Source organism: Colius striatus, chromosome Z (assembly GCF_028858725.1).
Source record: "Colius striatus isolate bColStr4 chromosome Z, bColStr4.1.hap1, whole genome shotgun sequence".
NCBI classification, from domain to species: domain Eukaryota; kingdom Metazoa; phylum Chordata; class Aves; order Coliiformes; family Coliidae; genus Colius; species Colius striatus.
Genome location: NC_084790.1, coordinates 54,095,120 through 54,116,353, shown reverse-complemented (window position 1 = coordinate 54,116,353; position 21,234 = coordinate 54,095,120). Strand labels below are relative to the sequence as shown.

At 36.6% G+C, this 21,234-nt stretch overlaps 1 protein-coding gene across 3 annotated transcripts in view; it reads left to right on the top strand.

Moving 5' to 3' along the window:
• The window catches only part of BRD10 (bromodomain containing 10), a 59,980-nt gene that overhangs the window by 14,555 nt on the left and 24,191 nt on the right, over nucleotides 1-21,234 (top strand). For 2 of the 3 annotated variants that reach the window (XM_062017637.1, XM_062017635.1), the window contains exons 4-5: nucleotides 9,816-9,892; nucleotides 16,060-16,149. In XM_062017637.1, the coding sequence (XP_061873621.1) occupies nucleotides 9,816-9,892; nucleotides 16,060-16,149 (167 nt within the window). The remainder of the gene's footprint in view (nucleotides 1-9,815; nucleotides 9,893-16,059; nucleotides 16,150-21,234) is intronic. The other variant, XM_062017636.1, reaches the window with a different exon arrangement.

The window sequence follows — 21,234 nt, the reverse complement described above, 5'->3', positions numbered from 1 at the left end:
AAATAACTGTGATGTACCTGAAACAGAAGTGGATGTGTAAGTGGAACTTCTCTTATTTCAACTGGTGCAGAACACACCAATATAGCAAATATCTTTAGAAGAGCTTTAATGTAAATTCTGTACCCTGTACTTGTGCTCTGAAAGATTCATAGCAGTCCACCTGCTTAAAGTCTGTTTCACGTTGTGTTTTATTTCATTGTAGTACCATTTTGTGAACAAAATCAAGCATTGCTTGAAGCATTGCACAGCCATGGAGGGCTATGTATTGTTCAGGAAGGACAGGCTGACAAGGCGAGGAGGTGCAGTTGCTCTCTATGTGAGGGAGCAATTAATGTGTACTGAACTGTGCCTGGGTGGGGATGAGGAGCGGGTAGAGTGCTTATGGGTAAAAATTAGTGGGCAGGGCAAAGCAGGTGATATTGTTGTAGGAGTTTGCTACAGGCCACCTGATCAGGACGAGGAAGTAGATGAGGCCTATGAGCAACTAAGAGCTGCCTCACAATCATAAACCTTGGTCCTCATGGGGGACTTCAACCTGATATTTGCTGGCAAAGCCACACAGCCAAGCGCACACAGTGGAGGAGGTTCCTACAGATTGTTGACGACAACTTCCTGTCACAGGTGATTGAGGAACCAACAAGGAGGGGTGTGCTGCTGGACCTGGTACTGACAAATAAGGAGGGCCTGGTTGGGGATGTGAAGGTTTGGAGGCAACCTCAGCTGCAGCGACCATGAGATGGTAGAGTTCAAGATCCTGTGTGGAAGAGGCAGGATGCAAAGCAGGACCATGACCCTGGATTTCAGGCGAGCTGACTTTGGACTCTTCAAACACCTGCTTGGATGGATCTCATGAGATAAGATCCTAGAAGGCAGAAGTGCCAAATTAGCTGGTCAATCTTCAAGCACCACTTCCTTCAAGCCTAGGATCGGTGTGTCCCAATGCTCAAGAAAGGAGGAAAAGGAGGTAGGAGGCCTCTATGGATGAGCAAGGATGTGCTGGGACAACTCAGGCAGAAAGCAGCCATCTATGAGAGGTGGAAACAGGGGCTGGCTTCTTGGGAAGAGTATAGGAACATTGCCAGGGCATGCAGGGGTGCAACTAGGAAGGCTAGAGCCCTTGTAGAATTCAATTTAGCCAGGGATGTTAAGGACAGCAATAAGGCATATTTCAAGTACATCAGCAGAAGAAGAATGGTGAGGGGGAATGTGGGCCCGCTGCTGAACACTGAGCGTGTCCTGGTGACCAAGGATGCAGAGAAGGCCGAAGTACTGAATGCCTTCTTTGCTTGAGTCTTTACAGCCAAGGCCAGCCCTTGGGAAGCCCAGTCCGGCAAGGATAACAGGATGGCCAGGACAGCAGAGGACTTGCCCTGGGTGGAAGAGGAAGAGGTTAAAGACTTGTTGGTCAAGCTTAAGGCTCATAAGTCAATGGGTCCTGATGGGATGCATCCTAGAGTGCTGAGGCAGCTAGCTGAAGTAGTTGCTGAACCTCTCTTCATCATTTTTGAACAATCATGGAGGGCAGACGAGGTTTTTGAGGACTGGAGAAAGGCCAATGTCACTCCGGTCTTCAGAAAGGGCAGGAGGGATGACACAGGAAACTACAGACCAGTCAGCCTCACCTCCATCCCTGGAAACATGATGTAACATTTCATCCTGAATGTTATCACTGAACATACGAAGGATAAAATGGTTATCAAGGGGAGTCAACATGGCTTCATCAAGGGGAAATCCTGTTTGACCAACCTGATATCCTTCTATGAGTGCATAACTGGCTGGCTAGATGAGGGGAGAGCAGTGGATGTCATCTACTTTGACTTCAGCAAGGCTTTTGACAATGTCTCCCAAAACATCCTCATCAGAAAGCTCAGACAGTGTGGCTTGAATGAGTGGACAGTGAGGTGGATGGAGAGATGGCTGAATGACAGAGCCCAGAGGGTGGTGATCAATGGCACAGAATCGAGTTGGAGGCCTGTGGCCAGTGGAGTTCCTCAGGGATGGGTTCTGGGGCCAGTCTTGTTCAATATCTTCATCAACGACCTGGATGAGGGAACAGAGTGTACCCTCAGTGAGTTCGCTGATGACACCAAACTGGGAGGACTGGCTGATTGCCCAGAAGGCTGTGCTGCCATTCAGCAGGATCTCAACAAGCTTGAGAGTTGGGCAGAGAGGAACCTCATGAGATTCAACAAGGACAGGTGCAAAGTCCTGCACCTGAGAAGGAACAACCCCATGCACCAGTACAGGCTGGGGGTCGAATTGCTGGAGAGCAGCTCTGCAGAGAGAGACCTGGGAGTCCTGGCTATCAATGTGCCCTTGTGGCCAAGAAGGCCAATGGCATCCTGGGATGCATCAAGAAGAGTGTGGCCAGCAGGTCAAGGGAGTTTCTGCTCCCCCTCTCCTCTGCCCTGGTGAGGCCTCATCTGGGGTCCTGTGTCCAGTTCTGGGCTCCTCAGCTCAAGAGGGACAGGGAACTTCTGGAGAGAGTCCAGTGCAGGGCCCCCAAGATGATCAGGGGACTAGAACATCTTCCTTATGAGGAATGGCTGCGGGAACTGGGGCTGTTTAGTTTAGAGGCGGCTAAGGGGGTGTCTTACTAATATTTACAAATATCCAAATGGTGGGTGTCAAGAGGTTGGGACATCCCTTTTTTCTCTTGTATCTAGCAACAGGACAAGGGGTAATGGGATGAAGCTAGAACACAAAAATTTCTACTTAAACATAAGAAAAAAACTATTTTACTGTGATGAGGGTGAGGGAGCCCATGCACAGGGTGCCCAGGAAGGCTGTGGAGTCTCCTTCCTTGGAGGTCTTCAAGACCTGCGTGGACATGTTCTTGTGTGATCTGATCTAGGTTGACCTGCTTGTGCAGGGAGGTTGGACTAGATGATCTCTAAAGGTCCCTTCCAGTCCTACCATTCTATAATTTTATGAATGTGAATAAATGAATGTGACAGCTTGTCAGCACTTCTGTGTCTCATGTACTGGCCTTGTGAGTTTAATCATCACTTTGTCTCCAATGTTGGAAAAAATTCATAGTTGTGTTATCTAGCCTTTGAATCTGGAACAGTCTGTTAACCATGTTGAAAACGTTAAATGAAGTATTCTATCAAGCTGTAACAGCATACTCAATATATTAAGCTGCGGTGTCAGTGTCATCAGAAACATTTACCACTCTGGTTTTATTTGGTTTATTTACATTGTTCTGTGAATCAGCATTTTTTATGCACTTGTTCAGACCTGCTTTGCTCTTTTGACTGTATGAAAAGCATATGCTACATCAGTGTAGATGGTTCGAAAGTCTACGTCAGTGCTTCATTTTCCAGATTATTGCACATTATATTTTTAAAAAGTTGAGCTGTTGAGAGCAGGATAGATTAGTAGAGTGAAAATAAGACATGCTTAGTAGCTGCCAAATCTTTGAAAGGCATGAAATGTGTCTTAGAAATTTTTGAACAGGAAAATGTAGGACCATTTTTTCATTTTGAGAATAGTGGACTTTCTGCTAGAAAGTAATGAGAAAACAGGAATTCTTGCAGTTATAGGAGATTAATTTAACTTTATTTTATTATGACAGATACTACTGAGTTAGTGTTTCATATCAAAAACATCTGTTTCCCCATGTGTGGAAGTGTGGGTGATTTAAAAAAAAAATTAGAAACTGCACTGTGTTGTCACTTCATAATTTGAAGCACAGATTGAGATTACCTTTGTTCTTCCAAGGGAAGCTGTGAGGACTCAATCATGTTAGCTTTACTAGATCTGTAAAAATATTCCTGTTTTCAAGGCCAAAAGGCTTATGTTATAATAAGTTATAAATGGATTGTGTTGTCCTTGCTGAGGCAATTTACGAATGTCAAGAACATTTCTGTGGTTCAATGTTTTATCTGTCTCCATTTCTGTGCCTCTGAAGTAGGACTAGAAGAGATCTGAAACATCCTTTATTCTCCCTTCTTCACCCTCAGATGACAAGACCAACTTGAGATGGTTTTTGTTTTAATTGCATCTGATTGCCGTAGTAAATTTTTGAGGTGCTCATAACTAGTGTCCAGGCCCTAGTTTTTATGTTGCCTTGTTAATTGCCTGCACATCTGTTCAGTGATAACATCTGTGGAATTTGTTTTGCCTTGAAAAGAAAACCTGTGGTAGCCAGACATCTTCTGGACCTACTAAACTTAAATAACATCTAAGAATTTTCTCAGAGCTGGCTAAGGAGCTCTTGGCTAGTAAAATGTTGATTTCCAGTGACTCTTAAAACATAGGTATTCTAGTGGTGTTATTTAAATGGAATGTATGTGAAAGATCTGTGGATCTGGATTTGTTTTTTTACTTTCAGAAGTGAAATTGTTTAACAAATTACTTGATGACAATTAGAAATATATAGACTGAAATGATAAAAAACAGCTCTTTACTATCAGTCCAAACTCTAAAATAATCCTGTCTCTTGAAAATGAGTTTAGAGTAGGTGATAATTCAAAACAGTTTTAATTCAAGGAAGTCATATTTCTTCCACCTCACCTATTGTAATCACCATTAATTTAACATTAAAATTATAAAGCAGTCTAGAAAAATTGTTCACCTTTGAATTATTCTACTTATTTATTTGTTTTAGAATTGATTTCTTTATATATAAAGTGCTGTCTTTGCTCTTGAGACTGTGTCATACATAAAGCCTGGAATACACTGTTTTGATAGTACAAATATTTCAGTGATTGGAATACAACATTCACTTATTTTGAAGTCTGCTTTTCTCAGAAGAGCGTCTGTTTCACATTAACATTTCACATTCACAGGTTTCTTTCAGTAACCTCTGTTACAGGCTTATGCTAATACTCAATATACAAGTTTCCATCCTCATCATCTTTCAAGCACCAAGCACTGTCTGGATGGACAGGACAATATCGAAGTTAATGTTATTTATGTCTGCATCTTTTTTTTATGACTGTTACTTATGTCTGTCAATTTTTAACTTCTTAAGGCAGACAAGTAATGGCTTGCTCATGTACGTTTATGTGTGGAAAACCTCTATTTTACCATGTTCCTGCTGCAAGGTGGAGTTTGTTTCATTCAAACAATGGCATGATAGCTAAAACGTTACACAATTGCACTCTACTGCAGATTGTATGCAGCTTGACAAGGTTCTTGTTTCAACTGAGTTTCCAAATATTTTAGCAAGTAAAGTCAGGAAATGTGCAAAATGAGCTTTTCTCCCCTGATACTACCAGCTCTAAGGTATTGGCTGGTAGCATGCTATTAGAGAGAAATACTACCTCAAATCAATAAAGGCTTTTGTTTTATTTCCACAGATAACTCAATTATAGTTTAATTTAGGATAAGAATTGCTGTAGTTTGCTTGAGGATTAAAGTGATAGGGTATTTTCCTTTTATTCTCTGTTAGAGAATAAAAAAGACTGTTCCACAGTCTTGATTTGTCCACTGAATGTGGATGGACTCTTGCCTTGGGTGTCTGTAATTGCTGCCTCCCTAATGTCCTAAATTACTTAGCTCTGTCAGTATTGGATGTGGTGTAAAAAGAATTGATCCTTTACTGTGGTGTGGGAGGGGAAAAGGTGATAGTTAACAGCTTCGATCCAAGGTAAGGTAGTCTCTTCCCCTCTCAAATGAAGTACAGTTGAGATGTGGAGCCTCTTGGAAAAGGCAGGATGGAAGCATACTTATTAGCTGTGGCACAGCAAAATCAAGGCAGAGGGTGAATGTAGTGTTACACGGGAAAAATCTAAAATAACATTTCCTAGCTTGAGAACAGTTCAGCAAGATTGATTTGAAGATATGTATAGTTTTGATGTGTAGATATTTTAATATGAACTGGTTTTTTTTGTTCAGTAATGTTATTTTATAATTCTGAGAAAGAGGAATAAAGCTCTTTTTTTTTTTCCAAAGAAGTATTGACTATATTTGAAATTAAACTTTATATCAAAAATAAGTAAACCTTTAGTCTTTGTTACAAATGTGTTTTTGTATTCTGCAATCAATCATTTAGTATTGTACCTGTTGCAGGATAAGTAAGGCTGTTGTTAGTGCCTCAAGATAGTAGATCTAGCAACAGCTTTTATGTAGTTGAAATTATTGAGAGGCCTTTTCTGCTATTTCAAGGTCATAGTGGGGTTTTTTGCCGCCTTGGTTTAGTTTGAGAAACTCTTCATTTGTTTTGATAGAAAGTATTTTTCTCATTTCATTCTCACATGATCAGGGAGAAATGTAAAGAAATTGATGGGACTAAAGCATTGTGTGATTTATCTTCTTTCCGTGCAGTACGGTCCTGAGTTACTGATTCCTATGTATTTATTACTAATATACGTATTATGTGCAAAGCAGTCTTTTTTTGAAGAGTTGCAGAGTTACAGAAAAGCTACTTGGAAGGAACATCGAGAGGTAACCTAGTCCAATTCTGTGTTTGAGGCAGGACTGTCACAAACACCAATCAGGTCAACTGTGGCTTGAAGATCTCAAAAGATGAGAACTTCTTTATTGAGCCACTTTCCCCCTTCCTTCTCCTATAATTTTTATATTGACCTGACTTTATTATTTTTTCTATGTGTTAAGTGGTTTAAAATTATGGATAGTAGAAGCTAGGGACTGAGAGGTGGGAGGCAAGCAGAATACTTTGAATTCAAATAGATGACCTGAAGATTTGAGCTTCCTTATTAGACATTTTCTTTTCCTTCGTTATTTCTTAGGTGTGTTTTTGTAACTCAGATTGCTTTCAGTCAGTGATTAAATATATTTTTACACTGAGTATGTGTCAAAAGGGTACAATGTGTTTTGGTTGAAAGTTCATCTAATTGCTGTTGGAAGCATTAATTCAACTGCTGAAGTGACTAATTTAAGGCATTTAAACAGTCCCTTTACCTAGGATTATGGGTAAAAAGCTCTAGCAGACCTCCGTGGAGTGGTCTGAGAAGTTGCAACTCAAAGCTGATGCTTCTTTACCCCTTTAGTGGTTTTACCCTTTTACAGAATCCATGTGCACCTCAGCTGTCAGTTGAAGCTAAGTGACTACTCCATGGTGTCGTGGCTGAAGAGTTTACCTGGGTATGCAACATGTGGTAGGACTAGTAGCACGCAACTGGTTGAGGCTGTCATCCCTTCCCATTGCTGTATTGTTTGCTGAATATGTTGATTTGTCATCTGAGAATCTAAACTAGCAGATCTTGATAGATTTTTATTGTAGAAGTCTGTTCTTTGATTAATTTTATCCAAAGATTTTTCCACTTAAAGGTGAATTACATACTGTAGTCAGTTTGGAAATTGGATGCAGGTGCAGCTGCATTGTCTTGGGAATACTAAATTGAAGTTTTCTTATATTGTCTTTGGGGTTACTTCTATTTGAAAAGCTATTAAAAAAAACTATTAAAGAAAAATTTTCTTTTAAAACTTGGCAAACCATAAATATTATTTTTTGAAAACCAGCATTTTTTTAAAAAGAGAGATTAACAATATATTGGTATAACTTGTTTTGAATTTCAAGTTGTTATTTTTGAAGGATGTTATTAAGACAGAAGATGACTTTGCCAAAGTTAATTTACTATATGTATTCATTTTCTCCCATTGTGCTGTGTATGTTGTGTTTTCTTAATTTTTTATGTGTGGTATTTGCCTGCACCATAGGACCTCTGGCATCTTATAGTCACAAAGCAGGAGAGTATGGTGCTGCTGTGAACAGAAATATTCTTAGTTCATGGCATATGTCAGCCTAGGAATTTTGTGAGTCTTATGGTACATATGTTTTAGGAGGCGTGCTAATAGATATGTGACCTGTAATAACTCATAGGTTATACTTTTCAAAGACTTTTTTCCTTGATTCAATTTACACAGAAGGTAACACTCATTTTCCTTGTGATTCTAGTTAGGTTTAATTCTTGTTTTGTGTCTGCTGTATGCTTTCTAGATGCTGCCTTGAAGGGAAAAATAATTATTTTCATTTTTTGATAATTAATTATAGTTCTTCCTAACATTTTTGGCCCCTTTTTCAGAAGGAAATACTGCGGAAAAGAGAGTATGTTTCCTTAATGCTGCTATTTTTTAAGTACACTGCGTCATACAGCACTTGATGCTGAAAAAAATCAAGTAACTGCTGAAATGTATGTTGAAAATATTCAAATAAAATGAATAATTTCGTTTTAATAATATTCAAATATTTTTTATAAAGAAGCAAGATAGTCTAGCTGTTCCATGTTTTTATCCCTTCATGTTCTTGCCAGATAATATTAATTTACAGGACTATAACAAGGAACCTCCATATGACTATAATTCTTTTTGAGTCAGTTTGTCAAGAAAGCTTCTATTGGATGTCTACTTTAGTTCATTAAATGGGCTGCACTGTTCTTGTTACTAGCAGTTACGGTTTTAGTGTAGCAGGATTCATAAAGCACACAACAAAAATATTGAGGCTTTTGCCGCTTGTAAAAACTTCCAGGTTGTTTTAATAAATATGCTTCTCTATCAGTTGTTCCGTAATGTGAAATCTATGAGTGTTTATTTTTGGTAGTAGCAAGCTCTTTGAATTTTGTTGTGTGTTCAGCGTGTGAAGTTTCAAATTTAAGTTGATTTATTGATTTTATGTGGAGTTTCAAATCTAGATCCTTTGAACTCTGTGCCCTGTCTCTTAGGTGTATTCTGTTTTAGATTCAGGTAAGATGTTCAGGAAACTCACAGTGTAATAAACTGAAAACAGGATAGTTCAATAAACTGAAAATAGAGAAGCCTAGGCATCTGCAAATAGATGTGTGTGTATATATATGCACACATTTGAACACACACAAGCTACTGTTTTTTAGGAAAAAATTCAATTCCTGCCAATATTTGCATTAATATAAATACCACATCTGCTTGTATTTGTGTTATTGCTGTACCTGTAATGACTCTGTTTGAGAATGAATTCCACTTAATTTTTTTTTCTTTTAAGGTTTCTGATTATTGGTTAGGACACCTGAATGTGAGCACAGTGGTAATCTTGAGAGTGACAGTTTTGGTGTAAATGAACCGGTCAAAAGTAGGTTTGTTTGAATTTACCATGTGAATATGAAATAAACATATAAGGAACTCTGTTGCCTTGTCTATGACTATATACATAAATGCAAGCTATGTAACTACTTAATCGAGAAATGGATTGGACCTCTGAACCCTGCTGTTATAGGAAGTAAAGCACTTGCCTTACCTTCAAGGAGCTTTTTATTTTCATCCATGTTGTTATAGAGCACAATTGGGTGTCAATAGCATTATAAGAGGGCATTTGCTTTCTTCTAAAATGTTAGGTTTTGCCAGAACCAGAAAAAGCAGATTAGTAATCTGATTTCATTGGTAACTTCAGTGCATTAATTTGGGTATTTCTACATATTGCTTGTGCTTTGAGAGTGATTTTTTTAGTATAAGATACAGAGGTACCAGACCTTAACATGTGGTTCACTTTACAGTGTCAGAGAGCAAATCTTGCAGGTAAGATGCTATATTTCCTAAGTTTGTGTCATAAGTTCAAAATTTCACTCCTTTAAGAACAGTGGTGTGAATGTTTCTTTTATGATCTAAATTTTAGGTAATATGTTGTGGGCATTAGAGTGAGTTTGTTCTTTTTTTTTTTTTCTTTTGTTTTTCCTTTTTTTTGTTCTCTGAAAAAAGACTGCCCTACACAGATACTTTTAATATTTACTTTTTCAAGTCTAGTTCTGATTCATCATGTTTATGTGACTTACTGTGAGCCATCTATTAGTTTCACTTTCAATTCTGTATGTAATTTGGTTTTATTAATGAAGTACCACAAACAGCCTTATGAAGCTTTTCTTTTTTAATCTTAAAAGGAAAAAAATCGATATCTAAAAATGTAATCACAAAGAAGAGGAAAGGTGTCACAAAGTCTACCATACCAGAATTTCAGGTAAATTGTTTTATTTTTTTGTTTTAAGCACTTGAAAGCTGAATGTCTGTAAAATAAGTCCTTTAGTTTCTGATAGAGACCTTGGAAGTCCTGATCAAAGATGAATTTCCTTCTTCTAGTTCAAAAGGTTTAATCTGACAGTGTTTTTAAAAATGCATTTCACCTCCTCTTAGTAGAGAATGTTTTAGCGTTTAGTTGTGCAGCTTACACACTGTTTCATAATACTGTGTAAGATCCCAGATACATCTGTTAAATGTCAAAAAACATAAAAACTAGGGCTTGACTTAATGAAGGACTTGCAAAAAATTTGCAAGCTCCTGTGTTCATCTCGCTTTCGATTTTTACCCCTTATCTGCACATGATCTTTCAACTAGAGAACACTAGAAAAATAGTGCCCATTATGCTAAAGTGGTTTTACGGTACTGCATTAGAAGTGTTGCAGTGCTTCAAAGTCACAGTTTATGTATGCGTGCCTGCTTCAACTGAGTTGGCTATATTTTTTTGTTTGTTTTCAGAAAGCAATCTCTGCTGTTCTGAACAGTAGACCCACACTAAATTGTGACTGTTCTGTAAAACACTCACACTGAATCAGTTTATTCCACGACGGAGAAATTCAGGTGATCAAATTGTTTAGTAACAGTCAATGTTGAAAAATGACTGATACTTAAATATACTCTGTTATTCACCTGTATTCTACTGGTAGTGACTAAAATGTTTCCTAGCAGCTCAAATAAATAGTTACCATGTCTAAAAAATTTATTTTGCCCAGTACATTACCTGTATGTCAGGGAGGTACATAACTAGGTTAGAAATAATGTTTTACGTGTTTAAACTACTGTACTTAAGTAATCTGTCTGAAACATTTCCTAAAACGTAGCCCCACTTGTCATCTCACCAAATTAAACTGCATTTACGTCTTTAAGTGTAAAACTCTGATTGCTACCTTTACTGTATAAAATGTTAACGAAAATATAACAACATAACTCCACTCTTTTGATTAAAGTTAGGTTTTATATCTGATTTAGGTGAAGCTGATTGATCAGTATGAGCAGTTTAATTTTATCAGGGGGCTTTTTAACGATTTAACCTGCCCTTTTCAGGACAGGCAGGACTGGTATGACTGTTAGAAAATACTAAAACATTTCTATTTAGAATACTATGAAGACCTTTAGAGCCTAGTAAAGTATACTTCAAGATGCTTTTTTCCATGTACGTGGATGGCCAAAGTTAATTAAATTATGTGACTGTTTGAAGATAAGAGAATATTTTTTTTAAAATATGTGGTAATACAGCTTGAGTGTATATAGGCTCTGTGAGGTATGCTAGGGAGGGTATAACCCTGACAATATTGCTATTAATATCTTAACATCAATTGTTTTGGAGAAAAAGGTAAATAAATGAAAATGTGTAAGGTATTTTGTTCCCGCAGCCTACACATGAATTAAAAAACTGGTCGTAAGGCATTTTATTTCGTAAGACTAGATCCTGTACTTAAGTATAGATCCTTTACCTGAAAATTATAACTTGACATTAAAGCTGACGAATTTACTATTCATAAATCATGTAATGCATGAAGTGACCCAAATTATACATCAAAATCGATTGTTCAAGATCAAACAACACAACAGAGCAAAATAAAAAAGCCCAAACCAAAGGTAGATACTAATTAAATTCTCTTTACCAAATTAAGACACAAAAAAGGTCCTAGTTCAAATATGTTGAAAATTAGTTGAGATCATAGATCATAAGTTAGTTGACTGTTGCATATTTTCTTCTAAAAGAAATTCTGAGTTTCAAGCTTATTATTACTGTACTTAATTAATGTTTTAAAGAAAGGACAGCAATTACTTTGTTGTATAGAAGGGACACTAATGTGTTACCAGGTTTCTTTTCCAGTTACAAAGTATATTTAGATTTGATAACAAATGCTTTTTCTCTGTCATTCCTCGTTTCCCCTCACATATATATGTATGTAGCTATATAGCTCTACGTGTACTGTAACTAAAAAAAAAAAAGAAATGCACAGATTTTAAGGAACTAGGCTAACCTCATATTTTCTGTACAACCGTGTTTTAACACTTTCAGTTATATCAGCCGTGGTTTATATTAAATACAGATCTCGAAAGGAGAGTACCTGGACATCCTCCACGTGGAGATGGCAGCAGTAAAAGAGCAGGTTCATAGGAAACTGTAACCTTCAGTCATTACATAGATAAACTGAAGTTAAGCATGAGACCCCATTCAAGTGTATAAGGGGGGAAAAAAATACGCTGAAAGATTGACTGAAGGGAAATAAGGAGAGGGTATCAGTAACCTGGGAGAGTAGTGCACTGAGTGTATATTTAGAAACAGATCCACAGATCAGATTTTTTTTTATAATGATAAATATTTAATTTCTAAATTCTGAGAAATGGGTCTTGGAAGTCTCTGAAGTTGGAACAGAGCCTGCTCCCCCTGTCTTTTCTTAAAAATTCAGGGAAGAGTTCCTGTCTTTACTCCTTGGAGACAGTGAGGGTCTTAGAGATTGCAAGATTGGATCCTGAAGAAGAACAATGAGCACAAATTTGAAAATTTACTGGAATACTGAATACCTGAAACTTCCATTGTATTCACTTGAAAAACAGGATGCTTATTGCCTATGAAACTTAAGTCCATAGGTAGTAAATGCTGTGCCTGATGTGAAAAGCTTTGTGTTGTAGTTGGCATGTATGTAACTAATTACATGATGTGTACATTAGTGGAAACATTTACAATCTGAATATTCTAGCCACCATGTGGTGTTCTAGAGAATAGAAGCTAATCTTTTACTACCTTTGATAAGTCATGAAGGAAACTTTATTTTTTTTTCATGATAGATAGTTGGAAGGCATACTTTTTAAAATCAGTATGTGAAACTAGCAGGGAGTGGTCAGAATGTGACAGTAATTAGATTGTAACATTAATACCTTTCTGTCTTCAGGTTGATTTGTCTGTTAAAATACACAAAACAACTTAGGCAGTGTTGTTCACAGAAAATGGAATGGCTAAGTTCAGATGTTGAACAACCATAAACAGAGAACACTAAAACATATTTTGTTATGATAAATAGCAGCTAGATTCCATATCAAAATCATAGAATCATAGAATAGTTTGGATTGGAATGACTGTAAAAGTCATGTAGTTCCAACCCCCTGCCATGGGACACTTTCCACTAGATGTAGGTGCTCAAAGCTCCATCCAGCCTGACCTTGAATGCTTCCAGGGATCCACAGCTTCTGTAACCTATTTCAGTGCCTCACCTACATTGCAGTAAAGAACTTAGAATCATAGAATTGTTTTGTCTGGAAGAGACCTTTAAGATCACTGAGTCTGGCCTTTGTCCCAGTCCTATCAACCACTAGACCGTTTCCCAGTACAACATCCAACTCTCTCTTAAACACCTCCAGGGACAGTGACTCCACCACCTCCCTGGGCAGCCCGTTCCAATGCCTGACAACCCTTCCAGGAAAGAAATTCCTCCTCGTATCCAGCCTGAACCTCCCCCGGCACAACTTGAAGCCATTTCCTCTTGCTCTATTGCTTGTTACTAGGGAGAACAGACCAACCCCCGCCTTAGTACGTAGTTGTAGAGAGAAATAAGATCTCCCCTGGGCCTTCTTTTCACCAGACTAAAAAGCCTCAGATCCCTCAGTCATTCCTCATATGAGATGTACTCCAAATCCTTTACTAGCTTGGTAGTCTACCTCTGGATCCTCTCCATCACTTCAATGTCCTTCTTGTAGAGAGGGACCCAAAACTGGACACAGTATTCGAGGTGCAGCCTCACCAAAGCTGAGTACAGGGGAATGATCACCTCCCTCCTCCTGCTTACAACAGTGTTCCTGATCCAGGCCAGGATGCCATTGGCCTTCTTGACTACCTGGCCACACTACTGGCTCATATAATTATAATGATAATGTAATTGTAAGAAAGATATTAAACTTATGATCCTACAAAATATACTACACTGTTCTTTTCAGCCTTCCTTCAGACTTCCATAAGATGGGAAATGCTAAGCAATAGAAGTTTCAGAAACAGTTTCTTCCCAATCAGTGTGCATTTTTAGAACCTCATCTCAAGTCCTACTGTGAATGAAAAAAATATTCATTTATCTCTTGAATCTTTTTATAGAGGTTTTCAGTATAGTTTTGGAGTATTTCAAATACTAAACTCATTTTGGCAGTAAATTAAGCCAGCCTGCTGTTAATCTTCCTTATTTTACCAGGGAGTAATGGACACAAAAGATATTAGCCTGAAATGTACACCTCTTCAGATGAAAATTGGGACTTGAAGATCTGACTACTGTTTCCTTGTTACCCTTAGCCCCAAGGCAGCTAAACTTTATGTATTGGGGTACACTAACGATTTTGCAAGTCAGATCTTTACGTTTCAAATGACTGTTCTGAAAATGAGAAACAGGAATGGAACTTGTGAAAAGTTTGGCCACATGAATTGGCTGATACAGGAGGTTTTTATGATAAAGTAAAAGATAGAATTGGTATTTCCAGGACAATGTTCAACTAACAACAGTGAAATAATCCTTCTTCTTGCAAACTCTTGCCTTTCTGGAAGTGAGAGAAATTCACCCACTTCTGGCAAATTAAGGCAGTATCTTTCTTTGCTTCATAGTTCTGAGTTATCTTTGATCCAAAGTACATTGAATTAAATGTGTCTCAGGAGAAAATAAAAAGCAGTGATAACAATTAAAAACTGAATAGTCAGGTGTATAGTCAAAGGAATTACCTATAACTGCATAGGAATAACCTTTGTCCATGCTTTTATGGCCTTTTGTCAACGCTTGATGTTCTAAACTTGTACCTTTTTATATACCAATACAGTACGACAGATTTCATTGCAGACCAGATGTGAAAAGAGAAGCCGGTATTTGGCTTCCAGTTTACATCTTATGCATTTGGAACTTCTTTAAGTGAAGAACAGACGTGCACGTTGAACCTAGTAGAGTTACATGTAGTAATACTGTTTTCTGGGTTAAGAGAGAAGCTTTTTGCAAGTTAATGTTACATACGTTATCTACAGGAAGACATTGCCAATTTCCTTATTTGTTTTCTATTTTAAGCTTAATTAATGTGAACACAGTAAAACTTTAATTTGAGTTACTCCAGTTACCTCTCAAATGTACACAAGTGTTCTTAAAATAATTACATGTATGCATTAGAGGTTTCTGAAATTTGTATATTTTCCTAAAAGTGTGTGTTTCTGTGTTTTAATAGTGAAGAAAAATTTTCAATATGAATTTACTGCAGATCTAAAACTTCATGTGTAATCAAAAAAAAAAAGTAAGAATTAGTGATTTGGGAAAAAAAATAGCAGTGTATAAGAGGAGCACTTTCTGTGATATGGTTTTTTTTTCAGTTTGGATTTGATTTTCTTAAAATATTTCCACATGTTTTCAGTAGCAATTAAAACATTTCTACCTAAAGGTGTTTAGCAAGAAGCAAGTCCTTACATATGATAACATGCAGTAACCTAACAGCTTAATAATTTCCATTTAATAATTTTTAATTGCTTTAGATGATGGTAAGCCAAAACATACAGATTACTTTTGTTTGACAGCTTTTTTGAAGAAAATAGCATTATATTCTGAAAGGAAAAAATCTAAAAAGCTGTTTCCTAAAGACAAGAATAAGAAAAATATAAGAGTTTTTCAAAACAAAGATAGGTGGGTAGATTTGAAAGACAAGACTAGGTTATCTTTCAAGAATACTCTGTGTAAACATACAGTTACGTTCAGAAAAAAATTGTAACAAGTGCAGTTATGATATAACCTCAGTGTAGTCAAAATCTAATACACTTCAGTTCACCAGAGAACAGTTTGGTATTCAAACCTGTACCAACTCATTGTACTTGAGACAAATTTGATAGTTGGCATTCACAGAAGTTCTAAGAAAACACCTACATTTCGGAACAGAAGCTTAAAGGCAGAGATTCAATTTATGTCTGAGGAGTGAAGTATTTTCTTATTAGCTTTTCTTCCTTTAAAAAAGTTGGTATTTTTTACACTTAAAATTGCTGTATGAAAATCAAATGTTGGCACTAAGTAATGACATTTACTGTTAGATCTTGTTTAAATTCATTGTACATTTTGCAAGTCTCAAATTACCAAGTGTTTGTGTTCATTTGTTTTTTAGCTTATTTGCACTAATCTTGATGAACTCAGGGAATTAATCACAAAGATTGAGAGTGAACTCAAAGATCTGGAGGACATTAAAAAGAAATCGGTATGTGACATTAAAAGCTTTCTCTTGTATGAACATAAAATGGTGCCAGTCACTTTCTGAGGCCTGTCAACTGAAGCTTTTGCGCCTGTTCAGTAACTGCATGAAGCCTCATAAGGTTAATACCTGGAGACTGTAATCTTAATCTTTTCTATATATAGTGCTCTGTTCATAATGTTTTTATGATAAGTAAATTCATTAACACTTTTCATTTCCAAAATAAAATGCAGATAGTGGTAATACCTTAGATGGAGTGGCTTGTTTTTATTAAAGAAGTGACATTATTTCCTGAGGACAAACTCTTACTCAAGAAGCCACTACACTGTAGAGTTCTCAAATCTACCTGTGCAGTGCTGATCAGATCTTACCATGGGTTGACTCTTTTAACGTTGTTTATTAGGATTCCTAGCTCATTTTGTTTGCAAGTAGGTTATTAAAATTGGTTTTGTTTAATTTTTATTCAACTGGATTATAAAGCAAAGCATGCTATCTGGCTTTGAGCACAGATTGAGATACAAATTTTACCCTTGCACAGTAGGTCACTCAGTCTGTGCAACAGAAAAACCTCAAAAGAATAACAGACAAGAGAAACCAACATGTTTGGGGTTTTGTATGAGGCGGTGATTGTTATCAAGATGGTTGATTTTAATTGGCTTCAAATATGTCGCTCTGTGGCCAACTCTTCCTTTTTATTGCAGTTTTGTCTATTAAATCTTTGGAGAGCATTTCTGTGGCATTTCTATGAACAGTAGTAGTTAAAAGTGTTGTTTTATCTGTACTTTAGAACTTAGGCTGCTAATTTCTGTGAATATCTTTAATTTCATGCAGAAACAATTTATTCTTAAATTATTTAAATAGAGTAGAGAGATACAGTAGGTGAGAAGCAATATAAATAGGACTCTGAAAGACAAATTTCAGTGCAGACACTTAGCATAACAGTTGTTAAGTATACAAAGGAACAAAAATAGACTTGACTTGAAATGACTGTGTAGTTGTTAAATTGCAAATTAGTTTTATGATAAGATGGTCAAGAGGTTATCAGAAAGGCTATGTCAACAATAGAAGAAAAAGCCAAAAATGAATGTACACATCACCATATAAATTATTTTATATAGGTAAGCCTTTTAATCTACTAGTAAAACTGTACTAACAGACTTCTTCAAGGGTAGACAAATGCTAAATATGTCATAATTGCTCTTTGAACTGAAATCTGATAATGTCATTATGTAAATAAATTGCATGACATCAGCAGGAATACTATGTTTAGTTCTAGTCGTACTGTGTAAAAAAACCACTTAAGTACAGGGACGTTACGATACAACACATTCAGCGTTCAGAATTTGTGAGGTAAGGTCAGTCTTTCTATGTGCTTGTATAGATCTATCAGATATTGATTATAAACGCTTGGGTGGTTAGAAATTTTATATAAAGAAAGAAAGCTAGGATTAATTGCAGAAGAAGGGATCAGTTGGAAACAATAAAAAGGATTATTGAAATTAAAAAGTAATTATTAGGGAAATTTCATATTTACTTTGAAAAAATACAAATAGATAAAACATTAGATGAATAAATAGTCTGTAAACTTGACTTGCTAAAAGGTTTCACTGTGCAAGAGAAATCATTAGAATTTAATTTTTGATGCCTAGCACCATGTGCAATTATGTTAGCTATCTTAAAAAACTGGAGGAAATACAGATTTTCATTCTTCAGCTCCGACACAATTTCAGAAGCATCCAGAATAGAGTCTGTTTCGACTTTTTTCAATGCCTGGTCTGTTAAGTAAAAGATTGTTCTAATTTGGTGATGAAAACTTGACCTAATAAGAAACGTTATTTTAATGTGATGGTATTCATTTTGATGCTGTTCATGGACTTCTTTCTTTTGACCTTGACTTGAAATTGGTGGTATTCTTGCTGCTTCATGGTAACTTTATTGATTTTTGTTTGCAGTAGTGAGCTAGGTGAAGCCATAGGAATCTTCATGACTAACCTGCTTGGTAGTTCCAGTTTTAGTAGTTCTTAAAGACATGCTGAGAGAAGTGCTCAAAAGCTTATGTTAAGTACTCCCACATACTAGAAATACAGCTTGTCTGATTGTATTCAGACTTTATGACCCTTTTCTTAGTCCTAATTGCCCTTTGTTTCCTAAGAGACCATTCTAGAGTACATAAAAGGAATACCTTCCCCAGAACTTGGAAGTACTGAAGGCTGAAATGAGAGAGGTGAGCTGTAAGGCTTTTTTAAACATGAGTAGACTTTTCCCACATTTTTTTGTAGGTAGCTGAACTGGTTTTATTTGACACTTTTCAGAACATCAACTTGAGCCAACAAATGACATGAGAGATTTTTAGCCGAAATACGTTTTGCTTGGCAACTTAAAAGCAAATCAGAACCAAGTTGTGTAATGGAAAGACATGGGTAATTTTAAGTATATGCATTACTACCAGTTTCTTCGATAACAATGGGATAATAAATCTGTTGGAAAGGATTTTCACAGTTTGGTTCATTAAAACAGTTTGGTTCTGTACTATTTTTTACTTCTGTTTTGTCCTTTGAATTGTTTTTTAGTAATATTTTTCCATTTTAAAAGTTTTCCTTGATTACTGGTGAGATTGTTGTACCAGTGATGAGATTTGCCTTAACTCCAGCTTGCCGTAGCTGTTTATAGAGGAAAATGAAATTTGACCTCAGTTCTTTAATTCTAAACAGAAGTTCAGCTCAGTCTTAGTATTATCACTTCCCGGACTGCTTTGCACTTGAACTCTAGCCACAGTTCTGAAGTGAGGCTACAATTTCGCATATGCTTTCAAATGACATAAGCCAAAACTGCTGCCAACTAAATAATTCCTTTCTGTGCTATCCCATGAGAGAGGGCAGCAAAATTTTTTGTTCTGCTGCATGGTGAGAGTTAGTCTGTGATAAACCTAACTTCTCATTTAGTGCTGCTGAGGTGTTTTAACCCAGATCAGTCTTCTAGTTCAGTCTATGACAGTTGCACAAATATCTGTTGTTGTGTTCTGCCACAGTTTGAGGGGTCACTGTAAGGACAGAAAGGAGCATTTGAGAGCAAAAGAAAGTGGCACTGCTTTGGGCAGAAAAAGTGTGATTCTGTTATGGACAAAGTTGCGTGTGATGTTACAGTCAGGGTGCTCTAAAAAGTCCATCCCTTCTGCTTCTAAACAGTTTCTCTCTTCTTTCCACCTACATTACCAGAGGGAGAGGAGAGAATAATTTCATCAGATTTGAGTATCTTACTAGAAATCAGGACTCTCAAGGTCCAGAAAGGAAACTTGAGCCTAATGCTCAGTGCACTGTGGTGAAAAGTTGGAATCCCCATAAGGAATATCTAAGCTAGAATGTCTTCTAGCTTTGATGTATTCCTTCAGACATGTGAAGTGACTTACTTAAAAGCAGCGTGGCTAAAAAGTAGAGTAAAAATTAGATTTATAGTGATGCCACAGAGATGCCAGTCACAACTCAATAGCCAGTGTGAATTTTCAGCAGATGTTCTTTATTGCAGCTCTGGATGCATGGGGGATTTCTCTGCCAAACATGCACATCCCAGCCATTAGATTTTCATCTTATAGATAAATTAACATGCATACTCATTACATTTCCAAGAAAAGGTTGGATTATGCTAATTATTTTCTAGAGCTCATGGTCATTTATTCTGCCCATACTCCCGCCTTGGTCCACCCAGGTTACATCTCTGTCATGCCTCCTCTGGTGGTCTTTGAGATTGAAGATCCAAGTCTTCCTCGCATTATCCTTTTCACCTCTCACTGTTGGGCCAGATTCCAACCCACACTGGCTTTAGTTCCCCGTGTGGTCCTTCATTATTTCTTCATCTTCTTTCTGATTGGTCCCTAGGAATTTTTAACGTCAGTCTGCAAACATTAGCAAACTCTGCAAGCTTAGCAAAGCCTAACTAAATGGGTTTTAACAACTTTCACTTATCTTAAAACTTTTTCTTATCTTAATAATCTTACACAAATCATTCTCTTATAATTTTATTAATCATTGGGTTATCAATTTCTTGAGATACCTTATGTATCTGTTAATCAAACTTATGCATCTATTTTACGCATCTATTAATCAATAGAAAAAAACACAGAATTTACAGTACTAAGAATTAGATTCTAGTAAAAATTATGTCCATTTTGTGGCTAGTACTGATATGGATAAGATGAGGGGGAAGTTACAAAAAGTCAGTAGACACTTATAAATCTGAAGATTTCATATTTGCTGAAAATACAGACCGTGTATATAAGCATAGCGATTCAGTTGAATGTGGGCTCCTAGGAATTTGACATAACTAGCTACTTGAGCAAGACATGCCAAGTAGCCTAATTCCACTTAAAAATCCACCTGGTACTGAAATTGACAAAAAATAATTTTGAAAAGTGTATGTGGTAGTGAAGCATTTTACCAGTGTATCTAAGCTTCTGGTCAATATATGACATTTCTTTTAAGAGAAGAAATGGTAAAGTAGCAGCTTCTATCCTGATCTGTACACAAGGTGACAACTGTCAGTTTCTGACATTTTGGATTCAATTTTTCCGTGTTGTCTTCTGTATCAGGTAAAATCAGTGGGAGTTTGAAATCTCTCTGCAGACTTTCAGATAGTCGGCTTCTCTTGTGATCTGAAGTCATTGTGTTTTTTCTGTGAAACTGCTAAGCTATTCTGTAGGTCAGTTGTAGGTATTTAACTGTTGCATATCATAGAACTTTTTTTTAATCCATTCTTATCACTGTGTAGTATGAAAGGACTGCAGGTATTTGTATCAAATAGTGAACTTTAGGCTTTTGTGCAGATGTCATTTTGCAATCTGACTTTGCACTAAGCATATCTATTGTAAAAGGAATTGTGTTTTAACCAGAACAGTTAACTCTAGACTGTGACCTTATTATGTTATAGCATAGATTGTCTTGGAGAGAAGATAAACACTGAAAGTTTTCTTGTTTCTTGGAATGCAGGGCTTTATTCTGGTAGTGCCATTGGGTTGGAATTATTTCCTGCAAGTCTGATTTAGTAGTAAAAAAGGTAAAAACTTCCTTTATAAATATTTTTATTTTTGTTCTAGTGTTA